The following is a 26,836-nucleotide window of genomic DNA, read 5'->3' on the forward strand; positions in this document are numbered from 1 at the left end:
GCTGAAGCAACCTGCTGTCCACAGGAAGGGGGGCTACACTGAAACTCCCCCGGGGTTGCAGGTACCAACTCTACCTCATCCACCACTCTGTTCGTCATGACATCCCCGAGGCAGATCTGCAGGCTGCAATACACAGGGAGAGGGGTCAGCTCAGCTCAGAGGAGGCAGGCAGCAGAGGGTGGGGAGGCACACCCTGGAATCTATGTTGAAATATCAGTGGGACCATTAAGACAGAGGATCTTATTCGTCCCATGGAACCAATGGGAGACTGATTTTGGCTCAAGTGAAGGAAGGACTAGCTAATGATCAGGGCTGCTTCCAGTGGGTGTGCTGCCTGGGGAGCAGAGGCTGCGAGACACATCACCTCTGGATTTCTCAGTGACAGTGCTACTGGCATTTTGAGTGGGATGAATCTTCATTGTGCAAAATTGTCCCTGCATTGCAGGAATTTAGCCTCCTGGTCCTGTGCCCTCCAAATGCGAGAGCCATCACCTTTCACAGTCATTTTAACAACCCCAAATGCTCCTTGGTTTCCACAATTGCTCTAGGTACCCTGCAAAGGATAAGTATAGTTGGCGTGTGTGTGTGTGTGTGTGTGTGTGTGTGTGTGTGTGTGTGTGTGTGTGTGTGTGAGAGAGAGAGAGAGAGAAAGAGAGAGAGAGAGAGAGATAGAGAGAGAGAGATAGAGACAGGTAACACCCACATCACAGTGTTCCCCTAACCTGCCTGGAACCAAGCCCAACCAGAAGGGGTGGCCTGGTAGCCAGAGGGAAAATGTAAACCTATGTAACTGTCAGCACAGCTAAGCACAACACACACCAGAACTCAGTTACATAAAGCCACACTTCTCATCTGCAACATTCCAAAAACTGCAACTGTTTTCATTAAGATGAAAAATGATAAGCAACATCTGCTGGTGAGCTGTTTCTTAGGCTGTCACATTGTGCCTCACTCATTTTGTTTTATTTCTACTTTTTAAAATTATATGCTCGTGGAAACAAGCTAAACAATACAGGAGCCTCCTGAAGATTTTGGTAAAACTCCCTTCTCTGCCTCCTAATCTGAAATAAGCAATGTTAAAAGGCTGCTGTGTAGCTTCCATGCCCACATGCACATGCAACAATACATACTCGAGGGGTCTCTCCTGGAAAGATCAAACAAATTGACAGGTTACTCCCAACTGTTCTCCCTCACTAATACAGCACGAATTCTACTTGTTTTTCAAAGCTGCAGACTATTCTGTAGTTTAGCAATAGCAAACTTATTCAAACATTCAGCCAATTTCCTCTGAGGCTGGATATCTATATTTCCTGGGGATTGTTTGGTACTACAGATAACTTCTGCAATGAACATTTCAGGTTCTAGTGTTTATTTTACAGGAGATTCCTGTGGGTAGGACTGCTGGACTGCAAGACATAGAAATTTGAGGTTTTGCCAGCCAGCCCAACCTGGCCATTTCAGTCCTCCCATAGCCCTGAGGGTTCTGCCCCTGAGAGAGCAGCCAGGGTTCCTTGGGACTGGGCACCAGCCTGGCCCACTACTCCAGGCAGGGACTCCTGGGTACATTACAAGGAGAGCAGAAAGCAAACAGGTGTACAAAGCTTGAGGCCCTCTCTGTACCTCACCAGGGCCTAGGTCAGGGCTGATCATAAGAGACATCTAGAAAGGTTTGTGACAGGAATGTGGAAAAGTGAGGCAGGTGGCTGGGCACAGTCCCCATGTTAGAGTGACCAGAGAGAGTTGCAGGTCACTGAATGATGGAAGCAGGGGTACCCGTGCCCCAAGGCCTGGCCCGGAGCCTCCAGGGAGGGAAGGCTGCCCCCAAGCCCAGCTCCACTCTCCTCCTCACCTGCCCAGGAAGTCATCCCTGTCAGGATCCTCATCATACAGGTCCACCTCCAGGTCCTGCCCAGGGACCTCGTACACCATAAACTAGAAGGAAAGATAGGTGTCTTGACCTGTAGGCCACCACAACTGATGAACTGACCTTATGCAGGACCCATGGGGAGCCAGTTCCCAGCTCAGAGCCCTGGCAGGTTCCTGGCCTTCTCAGTACCTTGAGAACTCCTCCCATGAGAAGGGAGTGATGCCCCTCCCCTGCAGTGTGGAAGAGAGCATTAGAGACAACACAGGCAAGCCTGTGGCAGAGTGGATACTCAGGGGACACAAGCTGCTGTTCATTCTGCACGGGGCTAGCGGCTTCCAGAGCACTTGCCTGTCACTCCCCTGGCCCCCTGGGTCTGGAACACCAGGAAGCTAAGCTGCCTTTTATCACCCCTGCTCCCACTGCCTTCCCCCCAAAATGTAACAAAGCATCCACACGATGTGTTGGGAGGGGTCACCTCGGAGGTGTAATCTGAGGGGCCTTCAAGACCTAAACAGGCTGTGATCCCACCCTTCAAGCAGCAGGGATTGTGGTTGAACTGGAAGGAACAACTTCAGGCTCCTGGTGCTTGCTTCTGGCAGGGAAGCCTGAGAGGGGTGGGGCAGAACCTCCTCTGAGGTTTAGTTTGATCTGAAAACATCCAACAAAGCCAATCCTGGTGGGGAAATGACGTAGGCATTTGCCTGTGGGCTGCCCCTCCACCTCTGGAAGCCTGGTCCATATGGGAAGCAGAAATTACACAGACCTGCCTGCCCATCTCCAAGGCCCACTCCCCGGGCCCGGTGTTGCCCTAATAGTGTGTGAGGGAAAGACCCTCCCTTGCCTGTGCCCAGCATGACCCAGAGTGGAGCCTGGAGGGCACTGAGGGCTGCCAAGAGCAGCCAGGAGACCCTCACCTCAAACACCTCATTCCAGGTGGGATTCAGGTTCCTGTAGATGGTCCTGCTCCGGAAATGCTGCAGGCCGATGCTCACCTTGGCGTAGGGGTCCGACTTGCCTCGGAGGCCCAGGAAGTGGTCCTTCTGGGCCAGCTCCTCTGCCTCCAGCAGGTGGACTCTGATCACCCCCTGGAAAATGCCCAGGCCCAGGACTCACAGCTGCTTCCTGGGCCATGCCAGCCCCCAACACCCAGAATATCAGAGAAAAAACCATCAGAAATGACTGCCACCCCCATCTTGCCCCTCCATGGTCCGGACAGGGAGTCAGAAGCCAGAGATAGCAGTGACCTGTCCAAGGCCATACAGCAAGTGATGGCAGGGCCCAGGGCTCGCTCTCTGCCCACATCCCTGGCCTTCCTACACTCCCTGCCTCCAAACTGCAGCATGAGTGGCTTATTCAACTGCAGCTATTTGCCCCTCCTGTGCCAACAACCGTGCCACCTGAGGTTTCCACCTTCACTCCAGCCCCCTCTGTGTAAACTGCATGTAGACTGAGTCCTGGTGTCACGTCTTCCTGATACCCAGGGCTACATGCCCTGTGGGCACTGCCTGCTGCTGGCCTGGGTCCAGTCTCAGTCCACTGCACCCTGCGCTATGCTGTAGGGCAGACCCCTTCCTCACACTCACATGGATGGTTGTTAAAAAAGAAATGGAAAACAAAAAAACTCTTTTTATAAAGAACAGAGCACAGGCCGGGCGCTGTGGCTCACGCCTGTAATCCTAGCTCTTGGGAGGCCGAGGCGGGCGGATTGCTCAAGGTCAGGAGTTCAAAACCAGCCTGAGCAAGAGCGAGACCCCGTCTCTACTATAAATAGAAAAGAAATCAATTGGCCAACTGAAATATATATATAAAAAATTAGCCGGGCATGGTGGCGCATGCCTGTAGTCCCAGCTACTCGGGAGGCTGAGGCAGAAGGATCGCTCGAGCCCAGGAGTTTGAGGTTGCTGTGAGCTAGGCTGACGCCACGGCACTCACTCTAGCCTGGACAACAAAGCGAGACTCTGTCTCAAAAAAAAAAAAAAAAAAAAAAAAAAAAAGAACAGAGCACAGTAATTAGGAAAAGCATAGTTCATGGGGTTTAAGGTATACCTCCTTCCTAGAATTTTTTTTTTAAGTACCAGTAAACATACATGCATTTACCCTTTGACCCTGAAATCCAGCTTCTAGCAGTCTATACCAAGGGCATACTAGCAAAAATATAAAAAGACACGTGCACAAGGTGATTCATAAAAAGGCATGTGTGCAAGGTGATTCATTATACTATTATTTGTAACAGCAAAAGACCCAACATAACTGTCCACCAGTGGGGACCTGGCTGAATAAAATTCAGTACATTCACATAGTGGAGTACTTTGCAGCTGTTAAAAAGAATGAGGACGGTCTCACCAGGTGTGGCGGCTCACACCTGTAATCCTAGCACTCTGGGAGGCCAAGGCAGGAGGATCACTTGCGCTCAGGAGTTTGAGACCAGCCTGAGCAAGAGCAAGATCCCATCTGTACAAAAAATAAAAAACTAGCTGAGCGTAGTGGTGCATGGCTGTAGGCCCAGCTGCTAGGCGGGCTGAAGCAGGAGGATCACTTGAACCCAGGAGTTTGAAGTTGCAGTGAGCTACGATGATGCCGCTGCACTCTGGCCAGAGCGACTGAGCAAGATTCTGTCTCCAAAAAAAAAAAAAACGAATGTGGAAGGTCTCGATTTATACTAGCATGGTGTGACCCCATGACATATTTAGTGATAAAGCTCTGTGACTTTGGCAAGGCATTCAACTGCCCCAAGCCTCAGTCTCCTCCTTATAAAAGAGGGAAGCTCTCAGAGGGCAGAAATAAGGATTAGCGTCTGAGAATGCATTCACAGTGACAGGACACCTGCCCCACCAGCCCACCTGTCCTTCAGCACTGGGCCCAGGGCTCTGTGGCCAGTGCTGGGTACTCACGCAGGGCAGAGGGAAGCGCAGGTTGGTCACATCCAGCCCCTTCTTCACAGGCACAGTCACGCGGTTGGGCAGCACCAGGTGGGCAGCAATGAGGTCCTCCAGCAGGCTGTCTGACACCTCACTGGAATACCAGGCAAGACCAGCTGTGGACGGGGACATTTCCTCGCCATGCCGCCTGCCCCTCCACCCATCCCCAGAGCTGGAACCAGGGGCCCAGCTTGGCAGAGTGGGCCCCGCCTAGAGAACAGCCCTGACCCCATCTTGCCTGGACGCAGGTGGGGGGTATGTGTGCATCATGACAGCCCCCGACATTCGATGGCAATAGCAGCTCTCCTGCTACTCATCCCCCTCCCCCTTGCCCCATCCCGCTTTGTTCCCTGAGGCAGCACAGCATAGTGGCTAAGAGCAAGGACCTCTAAACCTATGTTAGAATCTCAGCTCCACCACCTGCTAGCTGTGTGACCTTGGTGTCCTCATCTCTTGACATGGGGCTAATAATGTCTACTAGGGCAGCTGTGGGGATGAGCGAGAAGTGTGAGGTGCTGAGATCAGTGTCTAGTCCACAGCAGGTGCTGTGACACAGCCCTTCCCCTCCGTGACGTCGCTCACGTTCTCTGTGCATTGCCTGACTCTACCTCCCGGTACAGGGAGACAGGCACAAAATGTAAGTGCTTAATAAATACTTTTTGAGTGAAAGAATGCATGCCTGGAGTCTCTTTGTCCAGAGCAGCTGAGATCAGTGTCAATGTCCCCAGTAAGTGAGGTGAGTGGCCGTCCCCTGAGCCTGGTGCGGGGAGACCTGTCCAGTGGGGCCAGCACCCTTTTCTGCTCCTCTCAAAGGGTCCGGGGCTCTGTGAGCAGCCTTCGCCTGGCCCCAGGAAGGTGGGGTCTCCAGGACCAGCTCCTCCTCGCTGGCCTCGGCCGGGACAGCCACCCTCCCACCCGTGTTTGTGACCATGGTCGGGGGAGGCAACACAGGCTTCTCACCACACACGTGGGTTGAGGAGGGGCTGGAATGAGGAAGAAAGGGGATACTCGTGTGTCCACACGCACTGTGCTGCCACCACACACACCTGAGTGTTCTCCCAGGGACCCCAAGTCAGGAACCAGGCTCCCTGTTTACAGAGGAAGAGCCTGGAGAAGCAAAGTAACTCATCCACAGTTGCTAAGTCGTTGCTAAGTGACAGAGCCAGGAGCTGGCTCTGGATCTGGGACCTGCGCTTGCCTCGTGCTAGCCCACGTGGCCTCCTCTGGGACCACATCTCATCAGATCAGAGCCTCTCCCCCTATACCGGGACAGAGACCTGAACGCCTGTCAGCTGGACATCCAACAAAGCACTTCGCACTCACAGCAGGCGCGCACGTACGTGTGCGCATGCGCGCTCGGGGCACAGGGCCTGCCCAGAGGCCGCACACACGATAACCTCCCGCCCCTCTGCAAACACGTGAACCGCGCGGTCCTGAGAACAGAGTCCAGGCCACGCAGGTGCTACGCAGAGCCCCGAGGACCCCCACGCTTAGGATTTCCCTGGCGGCTCTCCCAGGCCCCTACTTGATTCCTGGCGCGTCCAGCAGGTTCGTCAGGCCTGTCCAGTTGATCTGCAGGTGCTGCAGGGCAGAGGGAGGCTGTTAGGCTGGCGAGGGCTGGGGGCCCACGGCTGACACCTCTGTGAAGTGCCTCGCACCCGCCGGAATGGAGAATCCAGCCTGCGGGGAGGCGCCCTCTGCAAGGCTGTCGTGCAGGCGAGGGGACCCCCAGCCCTGCTCAGGCTTCTAGGGGTATCCAGGCCGAAGCCTGAGCACAGGATGGGGCAGGGGCAGCCGGGCCTGCTGCTTCCCTGCCAGGACCTCCCCAGGCTGGCCTGGACTTCGAGAGCTCTGGTTTGTGTCTCAGCTCCCCTTCAGGCCACCTGTGTGCCCTCTGAGCTGAGCTGCCTCATCCCGGGAGGGCAGAGTCTAGTCCTCAGGCTGCCTTAAGGATTAAATGAGATAAGGCGTGAGTGCCTGGGTCTAGGTGGGCTCGGACAGCTGGGTTTGTGAGCTCAAACCCCATGTCTGGGGTCCAGCGGACAAATGCTCACTCAGGGAGCAGCAGGCCGGCCTCTAGTCTCCGGGACTCACCGGCTTCTGAAGGAAGAACACAGTCACGGCTCCCACGAAGGGCTTGTCCACCAGGAGGGGCTCCAGGATGATCCGCAAGGTGCCCTGCAACTGGATGGGCACACAGGCTCATGAAGGGATCATGCCTCCCTTCTTCCCACGCCCGCAGAGCTTGGCTGAGGCCGTTTGCTGTCTCATTTCATGCCCGTGCTATCCCCAAATGTCAGGACAACCTGCCACAGGCCACCTGCTGTCACGAAGGGTATAGAGGCTTGGACACAGCTGTGCCCCCTTTGCCGGCCCCCCGGGGCCACGAGTTGGCCCACACTGCCTTCCACTGGTATGCCGGCCGGGGGGGCCTTTGCCCAGTTTCAGGCCAGCCCAGCCAACAGGGACCCAGGAGTGATTTCTGGCTCCAACTCAGCTCCTGTACTCCTGGCATGAGTTATTTCCACCTCCTGGGTCCACCTCGCTTTCTAAGCGATGGCTGTCCATCACCCCACGAGCACCACCTCTGCTTGTGCAGGCAGCCCAAACCTCTGGGGGCGCTGCGATCAGAGGCAGGCTGGTGGGGCCCTGAGGCGGAGCAGCAGGTTGGTAAGGCCCAGCCGCCACTTCCCGGCCATGTGACCTCAGGACGACAGTTCTTCTCATCACCAGCCTCTGCGTTTGGTGTCATCGCTGCCTTCTGCAGCCTGCTCTGGCATCAGCCCGCTTCCCCCTTCTCCGGCCCCCACCCCAAGGGCTGGAACCGAGGCAGCCGAGCTGGGCCCCACCCACCTGGATCCCGTTCACACCAGCCTGTATCTTCTGCAGCTCCACGCTGATCTCACAGTCCCCAATGTAGCTGAAACAGGGAGGGACAAGAAAGGTAGGGAGGAGGAGGGGCAGGTCCACTGCTCAGAGAGGTCGAGAAACTTGCCCAGCATCACACAGCCTGAGCTTGGGCAGCCAGTCGCCAAGCCTGAACTCTGTGTCGCTCAGCACATGGCCTCCCTAAGAGCCTCAGCCTTTCTCAGCTTTGCCCAGACCCTGGGAGGCAGCCCCCCAGACCCCTGCACCCAGGTGTCCCAGGCACAGCCCCCCCTCTGACCATGCGGGCACTGGCTCTGGCACCACCTTGCCCCATAATACCCCAAAGATGAAAAGGAGGGGCTCTCGGTAAACACATCGCCCATCTCTCCACACTGCTGCCCCCTGCCCCGTCTCTGCCCAGGTCTCTCCCACGAGGACACTGAAGCAGCCTCTGCTGTGTACGTCCAGCCACTGTCCCAGGTGTGCTGGGGGTGGAGGTGGGCAAAGGTAACAAGGCCTCAGGACAGGAGCCTGAGTCCAGCTGATGGCTCTTGCCAGGTGATGGGCACAGGGAGCCCAGGATGGGCGCCCTTGAGGGTGAAGATCAGGAGATCCTGTCAAGGGACCGAAGGAGACTAAGGGGGGAGACAGCGGCTGTCAACATCTGCAGGGCACAGGCACAGGAGCCCAACGTCACAAGTAATAGAAATGCTGAAAGCCCCTTGAGAGGACGGAGGAGATGGGAACCCCATGAGCTACCTGGGTGCTGAGTGGGCCAGATGACCTCAGTGTGCCCCAGCTATTCATGCAGGGATCTTATGGCAGAGCCCCAGGGGCCAGGAGCACTGGATAGCCCATCACCATCCCAACACACTTGAGACTGGCCCCCAAATGCCGATGGGTGGTCCCAGAACTGGCTCCTGTCTTCCCAATGTGCTCTCAGTGCCAGCCTCTGGGCTAAGGACAGGAAATATGAAACACGGGAAAGGAATGGCAACACCCTGGAACTTCAGGAGTTGATCCTTTGCCTTTTAAAGCACAATTCAAATCTTGCCACCTCCAGGAAGACTTCCTGGATTGAATCTCCCTTCTTCCTGACTCAAGCCCATTATGAACCTCATTCAAAAGACATACCCTTGCCCAATTCCCTGAATCAGTCACTGATGAGTCTTTGCGTACTCTAGTTTTCCTGAGGAGTCACAAAGCCCAGTTCTCCAGCTGGCCTCTCACGGCCTGCACTTGGAGCTCCCCGGGCCTCACCACAAGACCCCAGATCTTCCTGTCACACCTGCTCCCTCTAGTGACCTCCTCTCTGAGGCAGTTGGTCTGCTCCTCCAGGTGGCCTGGCCATGGCTTCCCAGAAAGCTCTGTTGCCTGTGCTTTGGTACCCAGACTGTGCCGTGGGATGGGAGAAGCCAGCAAGGGGTCAGAGGTGGCTCCTCTAGAACCAGTAACCCCTCCGTTTCATCCTCCTGACACTCCCTCCTCAAGCCCCAGGGGGAGGGTCCAGTGAGGGGTTTCACACCCAAAATGAGAGCGTATATGTGCCTCTCCATCTTCAAACTGGCTGTCCCCACAGTGTCCCCTGCAGCCCCCGCAGCGCACACCTGGCCCCACAGGCAGCAGGGCTCACCATATCTGCAGGTCCAGGACCACCTGTCTCCGGTTGCTCTTGTTGGTGTGTGCCTTGACTCCGTTGACCCTGGGGCACTGGAGAGATGCCAGGAGGGTTGGGTCAGAGGGTTTGCACAGCAGGGCATGGCTGCCAGCCCTCTCATAGCCCTGGGCCTTGCCAACACAACATGCGTGACCACCGCACTCCCGGGATGAGGCACAAACACAGGAATCCACCCCCACCCCCACCCCCACCCCCCGAGACTTCTCTTCCGGGAACATGTCCCCTCTCTTTCTCTGTCTTGCCACAGATGCTTGCTGAGCGCCCACTCTGTGCCGGGCGCTGGACGGGGAGGCGGCCGAGGCAAGGTGGCGAGCCTGTCCTTGTGGGCTCACAGCCCAGCACAGGAGGCGAATGGGGGCCCGCAATGGGGAGCAGCCCGTGCTGTCACATGGGGGTCTGGGGACTGCAGGAACACCTCCCAACCCAGCCTGGGGTGGGGGGACGTTAGTGGAGGCTTCCTGGAGGCAGAAGCGTCTAAACTAAGTCTGCAGGTGAGTAGGAGTCGCACCATCAGGGCGAGGGAAGGGGCCGGCGTCCCTGCGGAGGGCTCTGACCCTTGGAATCGAAGTGCCCACACTCCAGAGCCACCCCAGGTCATTTCTCTTCTGTTACCAGCTTCCACCTCAGCCCAGACTCTTCTTCTCCTGTCAGGTGGCATTGGAGTGGGGTCTGGTTATTAATTACCAAGAAAAAACAAATTTCATTTGAGTTTGAGTTAATATGTATGCTGAAGTGGTTAGGGATGAAGTTCACTGATGTCTATTTAATTTGAAATGCATTTTTAAAAAGGAATGGAGAGGCAGATGCAAGGATGTGCAATGAAGCAAAAAGTTAACACTTGTACAGCCCAGATGGTAGGTATATGATGTTCACTGAATAATTCTTCCAACTCTGTTTTATGTTTGGAATTTTTCATAATAGAATGCTGGAGGAAAAATTCAATAATCCCATTAGAGGAAAGATTCCATCATCTTCTGATTCGCTCCATAGAAAGTGGTTACGTACAAATGCACTGTCACGTGAAAAGGTTCTCAGAGGACAGAGCCCAAAATGCAGGGGGCAAAGTATTGTAGGGACACATTGAGCTATTAATTTAAAATATCAGGTAGTTTTTCCAGAATTTGTGGTATGTGTGATAGGTCAGCTTTTTAAAATGTATAGCTTGCCATGATTTTCTCTTTCTCATACTTAATATTCATTTTTTGTCCTAATTTCGCATTTTTAATTTTATATTCTTTTTAAAGAGAGGATCCCCAGGATTGTAGAAGCTTCAGGCCTCACAGCCCTGGCTCTACCCTGGCCTCGATGGAAGCCCCGGTTGGAGGATGGGGCGCTGTGACGAACCTCCCCCAGCCCAGGGCTGCTCCTGGCGTGGCGGTTTTTTGCCCGGCAGCTAGGAAAGGCCAGCCAGCCTCAAGACCCCCATGTGCAGAGACGAGTCCTGGGGAAGGCTCCCTGCCCAGAGGTCACCAACACAGAGAGGAGAGTAACACCATTCTGGCACCGGCTCTGTGCCAGGCAGGGTGGCCCTGGCCCAGGGCCACAGTCAGGCAAGGCGTGCCAGGTCAGACCCTGGCCTTCACTGGCCCTCTCAGCACAGCAGCCCTGACCAGGCCTGCTGTTCACGCCTCACAGCCACCTTTAGAAGCGGTCCTTTCCTTTTTTTTTTGAGACAAAGTCTCACTTTGTTGCCCAGGCTAGAGTGAGTGCGGTGGCATCAGCCTAGCTCACAGCAACCTAAAACTCCTGGGCTCAAGCAATCCTCCTGCCTCAGCCTCCCGAGTAGCTGGGACTACAGGCATGCGCCACCATGTCTGGCTAATTTTTTCTATATGTATTAGTTGGCCAATTTATTTCTTTCTATTTATAGCAGAGACGGGGTCTCGCTCTTGCTCAGGCTGGTTTCGAACTCCTAACCTCAAGCAATCCGCCCGCCTCGGCCTCCCAGAGTGCTAGGATTGGTCCTTTCCTTTTATACAAGAGGAAACTGGAGCTCAGAGAAGTCAAGTCACTTGCCCAAGGTCCCCACAGCACCGAGTGGAGCTGGGCACAGACACGGGAATTGCAGGGAACAGGTGTGCAGGAGGCAGTATGGAGAGTGCACTGAGTCCTGGCCAAGCCCAGGAGGGTCACATGAGGAGGTCCCTGTGACCCCAGAATGGAGAGGAGGGGAAATGTGGAGAAAGGGAGCGCAGAGGGGAGGTGAGAGGAGCCAGGACGTGGAGGGCCGTGAATGCCAGGATCCCGAGTCAGGTGTTTCTCCAGCAGGGCAGGGACATTTCTCAGCCTGCAGCCTCCCCTCCACGTTCTCCTGACACAGTAAAAATCATTTCTTGGGATCGCCTGCCAGCAGTGCCACATCCCAAAGACCAAAGACGCCATGGCCAGAGCAGCAGCCTGGCCGAGCAGGCTCTGCTAGAAGCACAGCAGTCCGTAGGCTTCCTGGCTCCCAGCCTGCTAAACTCTTCAAAGGCCAACTCAGACACCAACTCCTCCTAGAAGTCGTCCCCAACCACCACAGCCCCTCCACCCCTCCACTTTTTTTTTTTATTAAATACATTCATTATATTTCTTTTCTTTTTCTTTTTTCTTTTAGGGCCAAGCTCTAATGGACCAAATACCCCTCCACTTTTGAACTTAACGCATTCCTCTCCACCATGCGTGTACACACACTGCCGTGTTGTCATCTACCAGTTCATGTGCCACCTCCCACAGGCAGGGGGCGGCCGCACCCTACTCCCTCCGGGGCGCCTAGTGCACAGCACGTGCTCAGTAAGTCACAGGTGATGAAACAAGGAATGAACACACGAACCAACACATGCTGGAACAAGCCTGTCCTGGCAGTTTGAGTGCCATAAACCAGAAATCCCAGGGCTCAAGCATGCCTAGCCCACCCCTTATTAGGGGCCAGCCAGGCAGGGCTGGCAGGCAGCTCTCAGCAGCTCTTTCCAGAACAGACTAGATGCCACCACCTCTGATTTACAGGGTGATGGACGTCACAGCAGCTCTCTGCCTGGGAGACACTTTTTGGATGATCAAATTAAGACTCACATCAATGGGACGCGTTGGAACAGGAAGAGTGGGGCACAGAGGGGGAAACAGGAAGCTTAGTCTAGAACAGGGAACCTGATAGTAGGTATAACAAACACAAACTTTTTTGCCATGGACCATTTTATCCTGCGACACCTACTGATCTCACAGAGCTAGCGTGGACTTGGAACACTGATTGCCAGAGCCAACCAATTAGTAGGGAATTACAAACCACTTTGTGGCACTATCTCAAGCCACAAAGGTGTGTTTGCCCAGCTGATCCCCGAGGTTAGCGACTATGATTTGTTCATCTTTGTATGTGTCTGGCCACCACTGTGGCATGTTTCCAAAATTTTGCTTAATAGGCCGGGCGCGGTGGCTCACGCCTGTAATCCTAGCACTCTGGGAGGCCGAGGCGGGCGGATTGCTCAAGGTCAGGAGTTCAAAACCAGCCTGAGTGAGACCCCGTCTCTACTAAAAATAGAAAGAAATTAATCGACCAACTAAAAATATATATACAAAAAATTAGCCAGGCATGGTGGCACATGCCTGTAGTCCCAGCTACTGGGGAGGCTGAGGCAGTAGGATCGCTTGAGCCCAGGAGACTGAGGTTGTTATGAGCTAGGCTGACGCCACGGCACTCACTCTAGCCTGGGCAACAAAGTGAGACTCTGTCTCAAAAAAAAAAAAAGAAAGAAAGAAAGAAAGAAAGAAACCAAAATTTTGCTTAAGAAAAGTGGAACTATTTCCCACCTCTCCTTTCTGTTCCCTCTGTGCCAGGCTTCCTTGGAACCTGGAGAGACAGTGGTGCTGGGACAAGGGGCCCAATGGCATCTTCGCAGTCAGGTGACTGACTGGGGTGCAGGATGGTGGGGGGAGAGGGTACAAAGATGGCACAGTGAGTCCAGGCTGACCTCCCTGAGACAGCACCCACCTTCTGTCCAAAGTAGAGCTTGGTGAAGGTGAAGGTCCTCAGGTGGACGCTCTTCTCCCGGATCTTGGGCTCAAGTTTCTCCCGGAACTTGTTTTCCATGATAATGCTTAGATAGGGCCAGATCTGCGAGATGACCTATGACAACAGGAAGAGGCCTTTGGTGGCCAGGTCTGTGACCCCTGGCAGACCCACAGCTGTGCAGAACATGGCCCTGATGCTCTGCAGCCTGGTCCCAGGGGTGGGGCCCCTGCGCCGCAGCACCCCTCTGCCTGCCTGCCCACCTCTCACCTATCCATCAAACACCTGATAACTACAGCAGTGGTTCCCACTCTTACGCGGGTGGCAGGACCCCAAGATTTGGTGCCATTTTGCAGAACACCGTGAAATATTCATTCATGAAATTTCAAATTATGAAGCCCTTTAATTCTGAGCTCAGACATAATCTCATTCTACGTTATAGTTTAAATGAAAAGTAACAGATGCCAGAAGTTTAGGACCAAAATTACAGAAGAGAAAGTTAAATTGTTTCCTGTGGATTTTGTTTTCTAACAATCAGAGAAAAGGCAGCCTTTGAGACTGCTGACTTCTGCAGCAGAAGGATTCATTGCGCTGGTCTGGGAACCTGGGGAGCAGAAGGTGGCAGAGATGATGTGTGACAGCAGTGATCAGAGAGGGGTAAGGACAGCTAGCAGGTACATTTGCCCTGTTTGGGGCAGAGGCGTCTCCCTCTTCTTTCCTGTGGACTTGGGCTGCAGTTTAAAGACGAGCCTGCTTCCTCCGTGCACCCATTCCAAACCCACCATGAGAGGAGCCTGAACACGGAATTTAAGGGCTCACTGTTCCCATTTCTCTCAGGGGTCTCTTCCAACCCCAGGCTCTGCTTTCTAGGGGCTGGTCGCATCTTCCTGTCTTGCTGGTTTGTCATTCACTGAGCGCTGCTTCAGGCACTTGGCAATGATATTTCTGGTAATGCGAAAATGCCAACCTTAGATCAATAACCCTCAGGAAGTCCTTTCTTACAAATAACTCATTCCTGGTATGGGCTAAGCCTCCTCCCAGAACAGAGGCAAGGTCTGTGTTAGAAAAAGTCCCACGCTGGGAGAGTTGAGGTGGGGGCTGCAATGGAGCCTTCACATTCAGGGAAAGGTCTGGCAGATCAGGTAGGGGCGGGACTCTGGTTCCTCATTTGTAAAGCCGGGATTCCTGGGGGAGGGCTTGACAGGGAGCCATCCAACAGGGGCCCTCCTCCTCGGGGCATTGGGCAGCAGAGCCCACTGGGAGTTCCCCTGGTGAGCTAACAGCCACCACAACAATGACGTCAGTGGATCTAAGCCAGGGCAGGAACCATAAGCATTCCCATTTTACGGATAAGGAAACCAATTCAGAGACATTAGGCAATCTGCCCAAGGTCACACAGCCAGTGGTGCCAGATCCAGGCTGGGAACCAGGCGGAACCCAGAAGCTGTTGTATAATCAGTGCCTTCCTCTCCCTAGGAAAGTACAGATCTTGGCCTGGTGGGTGAGTGGAGGATTGTACTTTTTTCTATACTTCTCTGTGTTTTCTAACTTTTCTGCTGTAGCCATGTATTAATTTAAGATATATTAACTTAAAAGAAAATTTTTAAAGAGAAGAAAGCCATTCTGGCGAATGAAGGAAGAAGGAGCAGAAGCTGCCTCCCCAGCAGTAGATGAGCCATCCCTGCCCCTCCTGGACCCCGGGGCCTTTGACCACATGCCTGCAGCCACCATCAGTGCTGCTGCCTGCGGCTACTGGGCCTGTAGGCTGGAGGTGCCAGGAGGACAGGCCCGGAGTGCATCCAGCCCCACCGGTGACCTTACCTTGTTGGCCCACTCGACCCGCTCCACGTCAGGGAAGTGGATCTAGGAAACAGAAGCCCGGAAGGGAAGTTAGACTCAAATCCCCATGCCCTTGGGAACCAAGCGAGCGAGCCTGGCCTTGCGGGCTCCCATTCCAGCCCTGCTCCCAGCCTCCCCGTTGGTCACAAGCACGCCCTCAGCACCGGCTCAGAGCCAGGAGCGCACTGTCGGGTTGGGTAGGCGGCAAATAAACAGACTGCGCCAACGAGCCGGCATGGATTGGCGGTGGAAGCCAGTTTCTGGGCGTCCCTGGGCCTGTGATCATGGTCACGTAGCTTTGCCCCTCCACTCCACCCTCAGTCCTACATGCCAGGGGAGGTAGGAGGCCAGAAGGAAAGAGGGGTTGGAAACTGCTTGTTTGCATATGCAAATAAGCCCCACCCCTGTCCCGCCCCCTCCCTGCAGAAGCACAGGCTCCCCTATCCTGGACGACCCCCCCCAGGGTAACACCCGAATTTGCTCCTTGCAAATTCCATCCCCCTTATTCGTTTTTTTTTTTTTTTGAGACAGAGTTTCGCTTTGTTGCCTAGGCTAGAGTGAGTGCCGTGGCATCAGCCTAGCTCACAGCAACCTCAGTCTCCTGGGCTCAAGCAATCCTCCTGCCTCAGCCTCCCGAGTAGCTGGGACTACAGGCATGTGCCACCATGCCCGGCTAATTTTTTTCTATATATATTAGTTGGCCAATTAGTTTCTTTCTATTTATAGTAGAGACGGGGTCTCGCTCTTGCTCAGGCTGGTTTTGAACTCTCGACCTTGAGCAATCCACCCGCCTCGGCCTCCCAGAGAGCTAGGATTACAGGCGTGAGCCACCGCGCCCGGCCCCCTTATTCGTTTTAATGACACAAGCAATACAGCCTGTGTAGAAAAGTTAGAAAAACGCAAAAATCAGCTAAGTAAAAAGAGAAGATATTTTATTATTAGAGAATGCCATCACCCAATGATAAATATCTACCAGGCTGATGTTTGCACTGACAACTGGGGGTGGAGTACTGTGGGGCGCCCCCCCACCTCTGCCCATCTAGGCTGCCAGGAGGTGGTCCTAAGCCTCCCCCTCCCCCAGCAGGAGGGGGCCCTCAAGCCCTGTCTTACAGCCACACAGCTTCCAACTATGGGTCACAACTCCCAGCCACTCCACCTGCTGGGTGAGTCTCCGGTGGGGGCTGTGTCTAAGAGTGCTTACCCCCTCCTCACCGGAGTCTCAGTCTTTGCATCTGGTCTGGAGAGCTGCTCATTCCTCCCTCCCTCCCCAAGCGTCTTCTGGGAAGGACAGAGAAGTAAGAGTGTGCATGTACAGGGTGCCTGACACACAAAACATAGATCCTAAAATGGCAGCCTCAGCCACCACCGTCACTATGTCCCAAGTCCCCTGAGCATGAGGCTGGCCTGGGCCCACCCAAGTTGGGGAAAGGGCTTATCCTCCCCTTGTGGGGGCTCAAAGGGCTCACTCTCCAGGGACTGAGCAGATGTGCCGATGCAGTTCACATGCTCCCGCACACACACCAAGTACCAGGCCCTGAACTAGCTTTGCAGTTGCCCTGAAGAATCAAATGCATGACAGCCATCCGCAAAGGAGGGAACAGAGTAATTTAATTCTCTTAGAACAGTTTTTTAACAGCCTCAGGAGGCTAGATGAGTCTCATGCTCCTGACACCCCTGGGACATCATGCCTCAGTTTCCCCAACTCTGGGCAATGGCCTGTACTAATGCAGAGAAGTTAATGTTCCTAGATGCTGAGGAAGAATACTGCCTGGTTTCCAGAGGTGGAGCTGGCTCAGCCCACAGGAACAGAGGGGAACGACACAGGAAGGACTCGTGGGCAAGTGTGCAGGAGCACGGGGGAGCCCACCCTGTCCGGCTGGGCAGAGGCAGCCTGTCACCACACGGTCCCCGTAGCTGCCCTGAGTCAGGTCCCAAGCTAGGAACCAGGCATGTGGAGGAAGAGACCCTCTCACTGCTCCCTGCTACACCGACCGGCACTAAAGTAAAATCTCCTGCACATGTGGGCCTGGAGAGGGGCCCCAGCTCACATCACAGCCTCATTCCCCACTCCCCCTGGGACCTCCCAGTGCAGCCATCTTCTCCTTTCCTGTTCCTCCCAAGGGCCTGCACGTGCCAGCCCCTGTCGGAAACAGTCTTCCCTACTCCCCCCTTTGATCGCTTCATTCATCACCATCTTAGACTTCACTTCTCCAGGAAGCCTCTCCAGGTCTCCCAAGCTGGCGACAGGTGTCCCCATTAGGTGGCTGCTGGCTGTCCATCGCAGCATTTGACACACATCATTAGAGCTGCTTGGTCTTAGTGCTTGCCTCCCTACTGCTCCAGAAGCTCTAGGAGGGCTGACGGGGCCTAGTTCCCTGTTAGAGCCTCTCCCTAGCCTATGAACATCTTAATAAATATCTGTGGAATGAATGAATGTAGGAATAAATGCAAGGTTGTTGCCCTCAAGGAGCTCCCAGGCTTGCGAAGGAGGCAGGCAGGTGACAGGCCATCCTGGTACCAAGGCTCACCCTCCTCCTCCCAGCCCAGTCACTGCACTTCCCACCCCGCCCGGCACACCTCACATGCACGCCCCTTCCACATCCCAGCCCACATGGCTCTGCATCCTTGGGAGCTGAGTCTGACTCTGGACCCTGGAAAGGTGATGCCGCTTGGCAGGTCCAACCCCGGCCGCCCTTGGGAGCTGGTCAGACGAAGATTCCTGAGCTGCTTCACACCTGATGAATCAGAATACATCAGGGCGGGGCCCTGCAACTTATTTTTAACAAGCTCCTGGCCTGATTGTGGAGTTTAGTCAGGGCTGGTATTAATGACCAGCCCACCTCTTGCATTAGGGTGACCCACACCCACCTCAAAAGCGTGGGCAGGAACAGATTTACCAAGGCCCACACTGATGAAGTTTTCATGGTGTCTCTTGGCCACCCACACCTGTATTCGAGGCTCTTCACTAAGAGGTTCCACCATAGATGTGTCTGAACCCCCTGAAAACAGCAGCAATTCAGTCCAAGAAAATAAAAGACTATATAGTGTCCTATTCTGTGTAGGAAGCTGAACGCCCTCCCTTAGCTGGATCCCAGGACCTGCCTTCACTCTCATTCCTCTTGACTGCCCCTGAGTAAATCTGGAGCAGGGGATGAAATCATAGACACTGATATTTAGGGAGCAGCTACCCAATGCTTTCCCATTTTGACATAGATCAGTCTATTTTTCTATTATAATTGGTCTTTTCTGGAAGAAATCTTTCCCCACCCCAAATTCTCAGAATTATCCTACATTTTTTATCTATTGTTTTTCACATTTAGGTCTTCAATCTCTCTGGAAATTTTTTTTTTTTTTTTTTTGGAGATAGAGTCTCACTCTGTTGCCTGGGCTAGAGTGCCATGGTGTCAGCCTAGCTCACAGCAACCTCAAACTTCTGGGCTCAAGCAATCCTTCTGCCTCAGCCTCCCAAGTAGCTGGGACTACAGGCATGTGCCACCATGCCTAATTTTTTCTATATATTTTTAGCTGTCCAAATAATTTCTTTCTATTTTCAGTAGAGACTGGGGTCTCGCTCTTGCTCAGGCTGGTTTCAAACTCCTGACCTTGAGCGTTCCTCGGGCCTCAGCCTCCCAGAGTGCTAGGATTACAGGCGTGAGCCACCTCGACTGGTCTAGAAATTTTTTATATAGGGTGAGACAGGGATATAACTTTATTTCTCTCTCCTCCCTACTTTCGCTAAAGCAATTTTCCACTAAAACAAAAATAAAATCCATCTTTCCCCGACCTGTGAAGCTACTTCACTCAAAAAACAGCTTCTCGTATGCACTTTGTTGTGCTTCTGGACTTGGCATTCAACTCCATCAGTCTGTTTGCCTGTTCTTGTGCCAGCGTCACCCTATTTTATTCACTATGTTTTGCAAAATTATTTGGGGGAGGGCGATTCCCCTGTTTTGCTTTTCTTTTTGAAACTGATTTAGACAATAGTAGGTATTTATTCTGCCAGACGAATTTTAGAATCAGCTTGTAAATCTTCAGAAAAAATCCTTCTGGGATTTTGTTATATTTTTGAAGTTATAATTTGTGGAAGAACTGACATTTTTACAATATTACGTTCTGCATCCATGAACAAAATATTCCATTTATTCACATTATATTCATGTTTAGGATCATAAACTTTTAAAAATAAAAGTCCTATACATTTTTTGTTACATTATTCTGTGATATTCCATTTTCTGGGCAACTTTTCTGACATTTGTTAATACCTCTAATTTTTCATTTATTCTTCTAGGTCGGGGTGGGGGGTACGGGTTCCCCATCCCTGTCCTAGGTTCTTTATAGACTTCTATAATCTCCAAATAATAATTTTTGTCTTTTTGGCTCCCCATCCTTATTTTTCTTATTTTACTTCATTGGCCAGGCCCTCTGCCACTCTGGTAAGCCACAGTGGTGGCGGCCAGCATCTCTGTCTTGTTTCTGATTTTAAAGGGAAGCTCCTAAAGTTTTTCCATTAAGCAGATTTTTCCTGTAGATCTTTGGAGAACAGTGTCTATCACATTGAGGAAATTCTTTTCAATTCCTAATTTTCCCAGAGCTTTCATTATGAATAGGCATTGAACTATATTTAATACTTTCTTAAATCTATTGAAATAATCATGCTCCTCCTACCCCCTTAGTCCATTAATGTGGTACATAAGTAGTGATGGTTCTTGCCACAGAACTCTTTCTGGTTTCTGGGATAAACCTCTCACTATAATACAGTTGGCCTGATATTTCATTTAGGTTCTATATGCCCATGATTCAAAGTGACACCTATAATTTTTGTATCTGTATAATTCATATCTGGTTTTAGTATAAAGATTTTACAATAAATTGTAAAACAAATGGGATAGCTTTCCCGATCCTCCTGTTTTCTGAAGCAAGTGGTAAATGTAGGAATTATATGATCTATGAAGTTTAGTATAGCTTACCTATAAAACCATCTAGGTCTAAAGCTTTTTGGGGTAGTGAATTACCACTTAATCACTAATTACTAGTAGTGGTTAATGGTGTGTTCAAAGTCTACTTATCTCTTATTACAGCAATTTTGGCATTTATACTTTTCTAGAAATATACTTCATCTAGGTTTCAAACTGATATATAGCTGTTTATAATAGTTTATTATTTTCAATCTGTTATATCTATAGTTTTTTGCATTCTGTATTTTATTTTCATCTTTTCTATTTTTAAATGATCCATCCTGCCAAAGGGTTTGCTGATTGTATTAGCCTTTTCAGAGGACTAGCTTTTGTTGTTGGTGTTATTCATTCTCTTTCCTCTTTTCATTTTAAAAATTTACTTTTCATTTTCATCTTTATATTTATTATTTCCTTCCTTCTTTCTTTAATCGGTTGCTCTTTTATGTTTTTAGAGTTGAATTTTTTGAGTCTTAGAGTTGTATCATTTTCAATGTTTGTTTTATGATAAATGCAAAGCTATACATCCCCCAAGTTTTTTTTTTTTTTTTTTTTTTTTGAGACAGAGTCTCACTTTGTTGCCCAGGCTAGAGTGAGTGCCCTGGCGTCAGCCTAGCTCACAGCAACCTCAAACTCCCGACTCAAGCAATCCTTCTGCCTCAGCCTCCCGAGTAGCTGGGACTACAGGCATGCGCCACCATGCCCGGCTAATTTTTTCTATATGTATTAGTTGGCCAATTAATTTCTTTCTATTTATAGCAGAGACGGGGTCTCGCTCTTGCTCAGGCTGGGTTCGAACTCCTGATCTCGAGCAATCCGCCCGCCTCGGCCTCCCAGAGAGCTAGGATTACAGGTGTGAGCCACCGTGCGGCCAAGTTTTTAACATAATGTTTTCATTGTTATTCTGCTCTCAGTTTTTTTATTCCATAACTTCTTTTAATGAGTTTTTAAAATAGTAATGTTTTAAAATATCTAGACATGAGACTTCAATAGCTATATATTTATTATTGTTTTCTAACAATAATTTCATTTCTTTGTGGTCTGAACAGTTTGCAGGATGTCAGTTCATCGGAATATATGGATAATTCCTCTTTGGCTTAGTACATGATTAATCTCCTTAACTATGACTATTCCATGGGATCCAGTTATTAATCATGTCTTTCTAATATACTTTATCCTTGCTTGTCTGCTTGATTTATCACTTCCAGAAAGGAATCCATTAAAAATTTCCAAGCCCAACTGTTGGTTTATCTACTTCCTCATGTCAGTTGTTGATTTATATTTCAAGTTTATATTACACAGTACATATATATCCATGGTTATCATAGCCTAATTATTGCCCTTTACAAGCATGTAACATCCTTGTCTTTACGATACATTTGAGTTATATTCTATTTTTGGCCTAATATGTAAATTTCTACCCCAGCTTTCTTTTGTTTCAAAATTGCCCAGTTGTATCTTTTTCCATCCTATTTTCAACCTTTCTGAGTTCATGTTACCTCATATCATTTAATATTCACCTAATCCCTTAGGAGCCCCATTTTACAGATAAGGAAACCAAGACTCAGGGAAGTCACATGACTTATAATCGCCAGCTCTGGAGTGCTAGAGCTGAGACCCAGACCCAGGTCTGTCTGACCACAAAGTCTGTGCTTTTCCACTCTGCCCCACTCACTCCTCTGAAGAAAACCTTACATAGCACTATATTCCTCTCTTTTATAGAAAGTCTGGCTGAGCAGAAGATTGCTCTCATGCCATGCTTCATAGCTTACAAAGGGCACTCCATAAACACTTTCATCTGATACTCCTAATACTCTACAAGGTGAACAGCAAAGATGTAATTATATTTATTATACAAATGAGGAGATTCTCAGAGACTAGTTAATACCTGCCAAGATTACCCAGGTGACCAGAACCCAGATCTCACCTGTATGTGATTTGAGCCCAACCATAAAACCTTTTTCTCATCAGTTTCTCCTTCCTTTTCTTCACCTGAAATGTCAGCATTTCAAGTCCATTCTTAGTGTTTTTCTAACCTATTCCTTGTGCATTTAAAATCCCATCTCTCTAAGGTGCAGTTTTCTGGGTACAGTACTGCCAACTTCACAGTTCCTTAGAAGAATAAATGCATATCAGGTGCTCAGTACCCTTTCTGGCTCAGAATAAGTGCTCCAGAAGTCATAACTGCTGTCAGAAACTGTACAGACCCTGACCATTTTGACCTCAGGTACCTGCAAGAACAGGTCACTTGGGCTTGTGTCCAGTTTTGCATGCTCCAAAGCCCAGCAAATTCTCTGCTGAGTTTCCAAGAGCACATTGAGAGACACCACTAAGGGAGGAGAAGAGAGACTGTGGAAAGGAGGTAACACAGGGGACGTGGTTGTTTCTCTGACCTCCACTGACTGGCCAAGGCATCTGTGGCCCAGACAAAGACAGCCGCAGACAGGCTAGGCCCAGTGCCTCCCAGGTGCCCAGGTGAAACTCTGCCCAATGGGGCACCCCACAGTGAAGCCTGGCAAAGGGACCCAATCAGAGCCACTGTCTTCTGTCTTTTCTCACTAAGGAAACAAAGAGGCTGAAAAATGAGTGGCTCACCATCAGACTGAGTCCTAAAGTCACTGAATTTTTGTTTCAATTCCCAGTGAGTCTGGGAGGCTCTGGCCCAAGCTAGGAGGAGATACTCCACACCACCTGGCAAGGCAAAGAGATAGACTCCACAGTGATTCTCAGTCTTTGTGTACAAAAATACCACCTGGAGAGCTCGTTAAAAGATTCTTGGCCTGGTGTGGTGGCTCATAACTGTAATCCTAGCACTCTGGAGGCTAAGGCAGGAGGATTACTTGAGGTCAGGAGTGAGAGACCAGCTTGAGCAAGAGCAAGACCCCATCTCTACTAAGTATAGAAAAAATTAGCTGAGCATGGTGGCACATGCCTATAGTTCCAGCTACTGGGGAGGTTAGGGCAGGAGGATCGCTTGGGCCCAGGAGTTTGAGGTTGCAGTGAGCTATGACGACGCCACGGCGTTCTGGTCTGGGCAACAGAGTGAGGCTGTCTAGGGCAAAAAAAAAAAAGCAGATTCTTGGTCAGGGTCCAGAGATTTTGATTCAGGAGGACTGGGGCAGGGGCCTGGAAACCTGCATGTTTACCAAGCTCCTGGGTTGTTCTGACCTTGGTGGAGGGGGCAGAATGAATAGACAGGGCCCCCCAAGCTGCAGGGCCTCCTCAGGCCCTGGAAGAAGATGGCCTCTCTGCCCTCAGGGATTCCTGATTAGGCTTCAAAGTCACAGCCTAGGTCTCCAGCTGTCACTCTTGGGAGAATACTGCTGTGTCACCAAATGCTAACCAGCAGCCTTGGAACCTCGATTCCTTCACAGTGGGAACTCTTCCACAAAGAGGGTGAGGGCTAGAAGGCAAAAAGCAATTACAGTATTATTTTTCCTGGCTCTGGGAACTGCTCTTCCCCTAACAGGTGAGCCACCCCCAATCGCTAACCTGCTTTCTATAGCCAGGCAGAAAGAGAGAGTGTAGCCGGGTGGTCAGGGAGCAGGGTTTTGCTCCTAACTTCTCCAGCTTCAGGTTTCCCACTGATTGATAAGTGAGGCTGTTACTTCCTGTACCGCCCAGATTCACAATCAAGCAGGATAATGAAGCTCCTTCTAAATGGTTTAGTGCTGGACACAAATTCAGCGCTCTAGTAATCTTCATCCTCGTAGAAACATGTACACTATCCCGACTGCTGTATTCCAGGTGGGAACGTTTCCCTGAGCAGGCCTGGAAAACTGAAACTGCCCAGGCGCATGGTCAAGTCTGCAGCATCTCAGATCTCTGCTACTTTCCCTGCACAACCCCTCAGAGAAGTTTCCATAGTTTACAGCCCCCACCCCATCCAAGGCCTCCCTAAGCCAACCTGCCTCCTGATGCTGTTCCTGTACTCGGGCCAAAGCCTTCCAGGCACAGTGAGCTAATATTTTAATGACAGCATTTTCAGACATTGTCAAGGGAGTGGTGGCAATGAGAACTGAGAGAGGACATACAGACATTACAGGAAACTCGAGTCTAAGTCAAAATTCCACGCTAGCAGAGGCCACAAAGAAGCCCACATCCATGCTCCATCTTCAGGGGGTGACATCTGTGCTTTATTTCTTAAACCTTTTAGGAAAATGATTCCACAGCAGTGAGGAAACAGCGCCAGAGTGATGGCTGCCTCCCATCAGGGCCAAGGCCTTGGTGGGGCCCACACAGATGGGTCTGGGGTTGGGGTAGGAGGCCTTGGCAGGAGCTTTTGGCCACCAGACCCTCTCAGGAGGCAGGGGGAATGGGGGGCCTCACTTAAAGGGCCTCCCTGTCACTAGGTGGATTCTCCCGACTCCCCCTCACAGAGATCGTAGCTCCTCCCATGGGAGCAGCCACTCACACACACAAGAGATGCAGAGAGGCCGGGAGGTGGCTCACACCTATAATCCTAACACTCTGGGAGGCTGAGGTGGGCGGATCATTTGAGCTCAGGAGTTGGAGACCAGCCTGAGCAAGAGCAAGACCCTGTCTCTACTAAAAAGAAGAAAGAAATGAGCTGAACAACTAAAAATATATATATAAAAAATTAGCTGGGCGTGGTAGCACATGCCTGTAGTCTCAGCTACTCAGGAGGCCGAGACAATAGGATTGCTTGAGCCTAGGAGTTTGAGGTTGCTGTGAGCTAGGCTGACACCATGGCACTCTACCCAGGGCAACAGAGTGAGACTCTGTCTCAAAAAACAAAAAAACAAAAAAAAAAACAATGCAGAGAGACACATACAGATAGAGATACATAGATAAACATACAGACATACACACACTCAGAACTATAAAGACACATCCACAGAATCACACATACAGATACACACACTCTTTCCTAAAATAGCCTCATGGATCTTCCCTGCTCCAAAAGGCATCCTTACACACACAGACACCTCAACCCCCTCACCATGCCCCCATGCTCAGACAGGACAGGAGACCCACTCACTCTGGGTGTCCTATAGAACTTTCTTACAGAAGCGGTCACTGGACTTCAGGCTGGTTCCTGTCTTCCTGAGACAGGCCCCTGCTCTGTGGGGGCCCAGTCAGTGGTTCCTACTTTACTCACTTTTCTCCTGATGCATAGCCTTGTGTCCCTTTTCTTTCTCTCTTCAAGGGAAGCAAACATTTAACCATGAAAACTGCTTTTAAATCTTCCCACTCCTCTGCTTTAAATTACCCTGCTATAAGTGCATTAAAGTGAGATAATTGCTTGGCCAACTTGAAATTCTGTGTAACTCTGTTCTCTAATCCACCTGCTCCTTAACACCACACCCATCGGGGGACTGGCCTAATCAGCCAGACCCAGCAGCAGAACTGAGCAGAGGAAGCTCCACAGGCAGTCATCAGTGGTGAGAACACTGATGCCCAGAGCCTGGCACCCTCTGCTAAGGAAGGAGGGCTCAGAGCAGACGGGGTGGCCCTGAGCTGTCCACAGAGCAGGTATTTAGAGGGGACCTGAGTGATAATGGAAAGCTGCAGGAGAGTTCCATGATCTAGTTAGGCTTGGTAAAGCCTGAGGTTAAAATACTTACCCTCTTGCTTGTCACACTAGTAAAGGTCCAAAAAAGATAGTATTCAATATTCATAAGTGCCCAAGTGAAGTGGGCAAAAGTGTCTTTAAAATGTTCGTAAGTCTTGCTATATTGGTTTAACTTCTAGGAACCTACACTAAGGAAATTGAGAAATGTGGACTTAGATTTGCATAGCAGACATTCACTGTAATGTTCATTCGACAGGTATTTACTGAGTGCTTACTATGTACTGGGCACTGAGCTAGGAGCTAAGGGTACAGAGATGTACAAAAACATGCTTTACCTTAAAAGAACATTCAGTATGTTTAAAAAAAGTCAAACATAAAAATAGGTAAGTGCTTCCAAACCATAGTAGAGTCCATAAAAAAGAAAACAATAGGTAGGTGCAGATCAGCATGGGAGGCTCAGGGTTCTGTGGGAGCCTGGGGAGAAGGGTCCAGGGCTGGGGGGTGCCTGAGCTTGGACTTGACAGATAAGTCATGAGATCCAGACTAGCAGATCAGAAGGAAAATTCCAGACAGATACAGGAAACTGCCCCCTCAGCTAACCACACAAATAGGAGAACTTGGAAATAACCCAAATAATCAATGTTAGAGGAATGGTCAAGCAAATTATATATATTCATATTAAGGATACCATAGTCCTTAACCACTTCGGTACCAGGGTCAACTATAGTCGACAGCCACAGATGAACGTGCACATTGACTTTAGCCGACAGCCATGACATGACTTTTCTAATTTTTCATTTATCAAAATAAAATCATGAACATGTAAAAATAATGTAATGAAAACACATATGTATATGTTACCTATTCTGATTTACATTACAAGTAAAGCTGCCTATAAAGTAAAACAAGCTTTCAGTGCTTTAAAGCTTTCCTCATCACACAAGAGCAAAACGGATTCGTTGATAGTCCGGCTGTGGGCAAGGTTTCGCGGCCGGTGAGCGCCGTACTGAAGTGGTTAAACAAGTTTTTAGAGAATGTTTGTAATATAAGGATAAGGACATGAAAAATAAGAAGGAAAAAAAGGGGAGGGAAGGGTGTTAGTTATTTTAGAAATTGTTTTCCTATATCTTCTATATAAAAGAAGTACACCCAAATACAACAATGCATCTCTGGGTGAAAGAACTGGAAATGCCTAT

The 26,836-nt window shown here is 50.6% G+C and overlaps 1 protein-coding gene across 1 annotated transcript in view; it reads right to left on the reverse strand.

The window, feature by feature from the left end:
- The window catches only part of ESYT3 (extended synaptotagmin 3), a 44,424-nt gene that overhangs the window by 9,867 nt on the left and 7,721 nt on the right, over positions 1-26,836 (reverse strand). Inside the window, exons 2-11 of the mRNA XM_012749119.3 lie at positions 15,135-15,176; positions 13,296-13,430; positions 9,287-9,363; positions 7,639-7,705; positions 6,880-6,969; positions 6,311-6,366; positions 4,759-4,879; positions 2,782-2,952; positions 1,850-1,932; positions 75-123 (exon numbers count right to left, since the gene is read on the reverse strand). Of these exons, the coding sequence (XP_012604573.2) occupies positions 75-123; positions 1,850-1,932; positions 2,782-2,952; positions 4,759-4,879; positions 6,311-6,366; positions 6,880-6,969; positions 7,639-7,705; positions 9,287-9,363; positions 13,296-13,430; positions 15,135-15,176 (891 nt within the window). The remainder of the gene's footprint in view (positions 1-74; positions 124-1,849; positions 1,933-2,781; positions 2,953-4,758; positions 4,880-6,310; positions 6,367-6,879; positions 6,970-7,638; positions 7,706-9,286; positions 9,364-13,295; positions 13,431-15,134; positions 15,177-26,836) is intronic.

This window comes from Microcebus murinus, chromosome 1 (assembly GCF_040939455.1).
Source record: "Microcebus murinus isolate Inina chromosome 1, M.murinus_Inina_mat1.0, whole genome shotgun sequence".
In the NCBI taxonomy this organism is placed as follows: Eukaryota; Metazoa; Chordata; class Mammalia; order Primates; family Cheirogaleidae; genus Microcebus; species Microcebus murinus.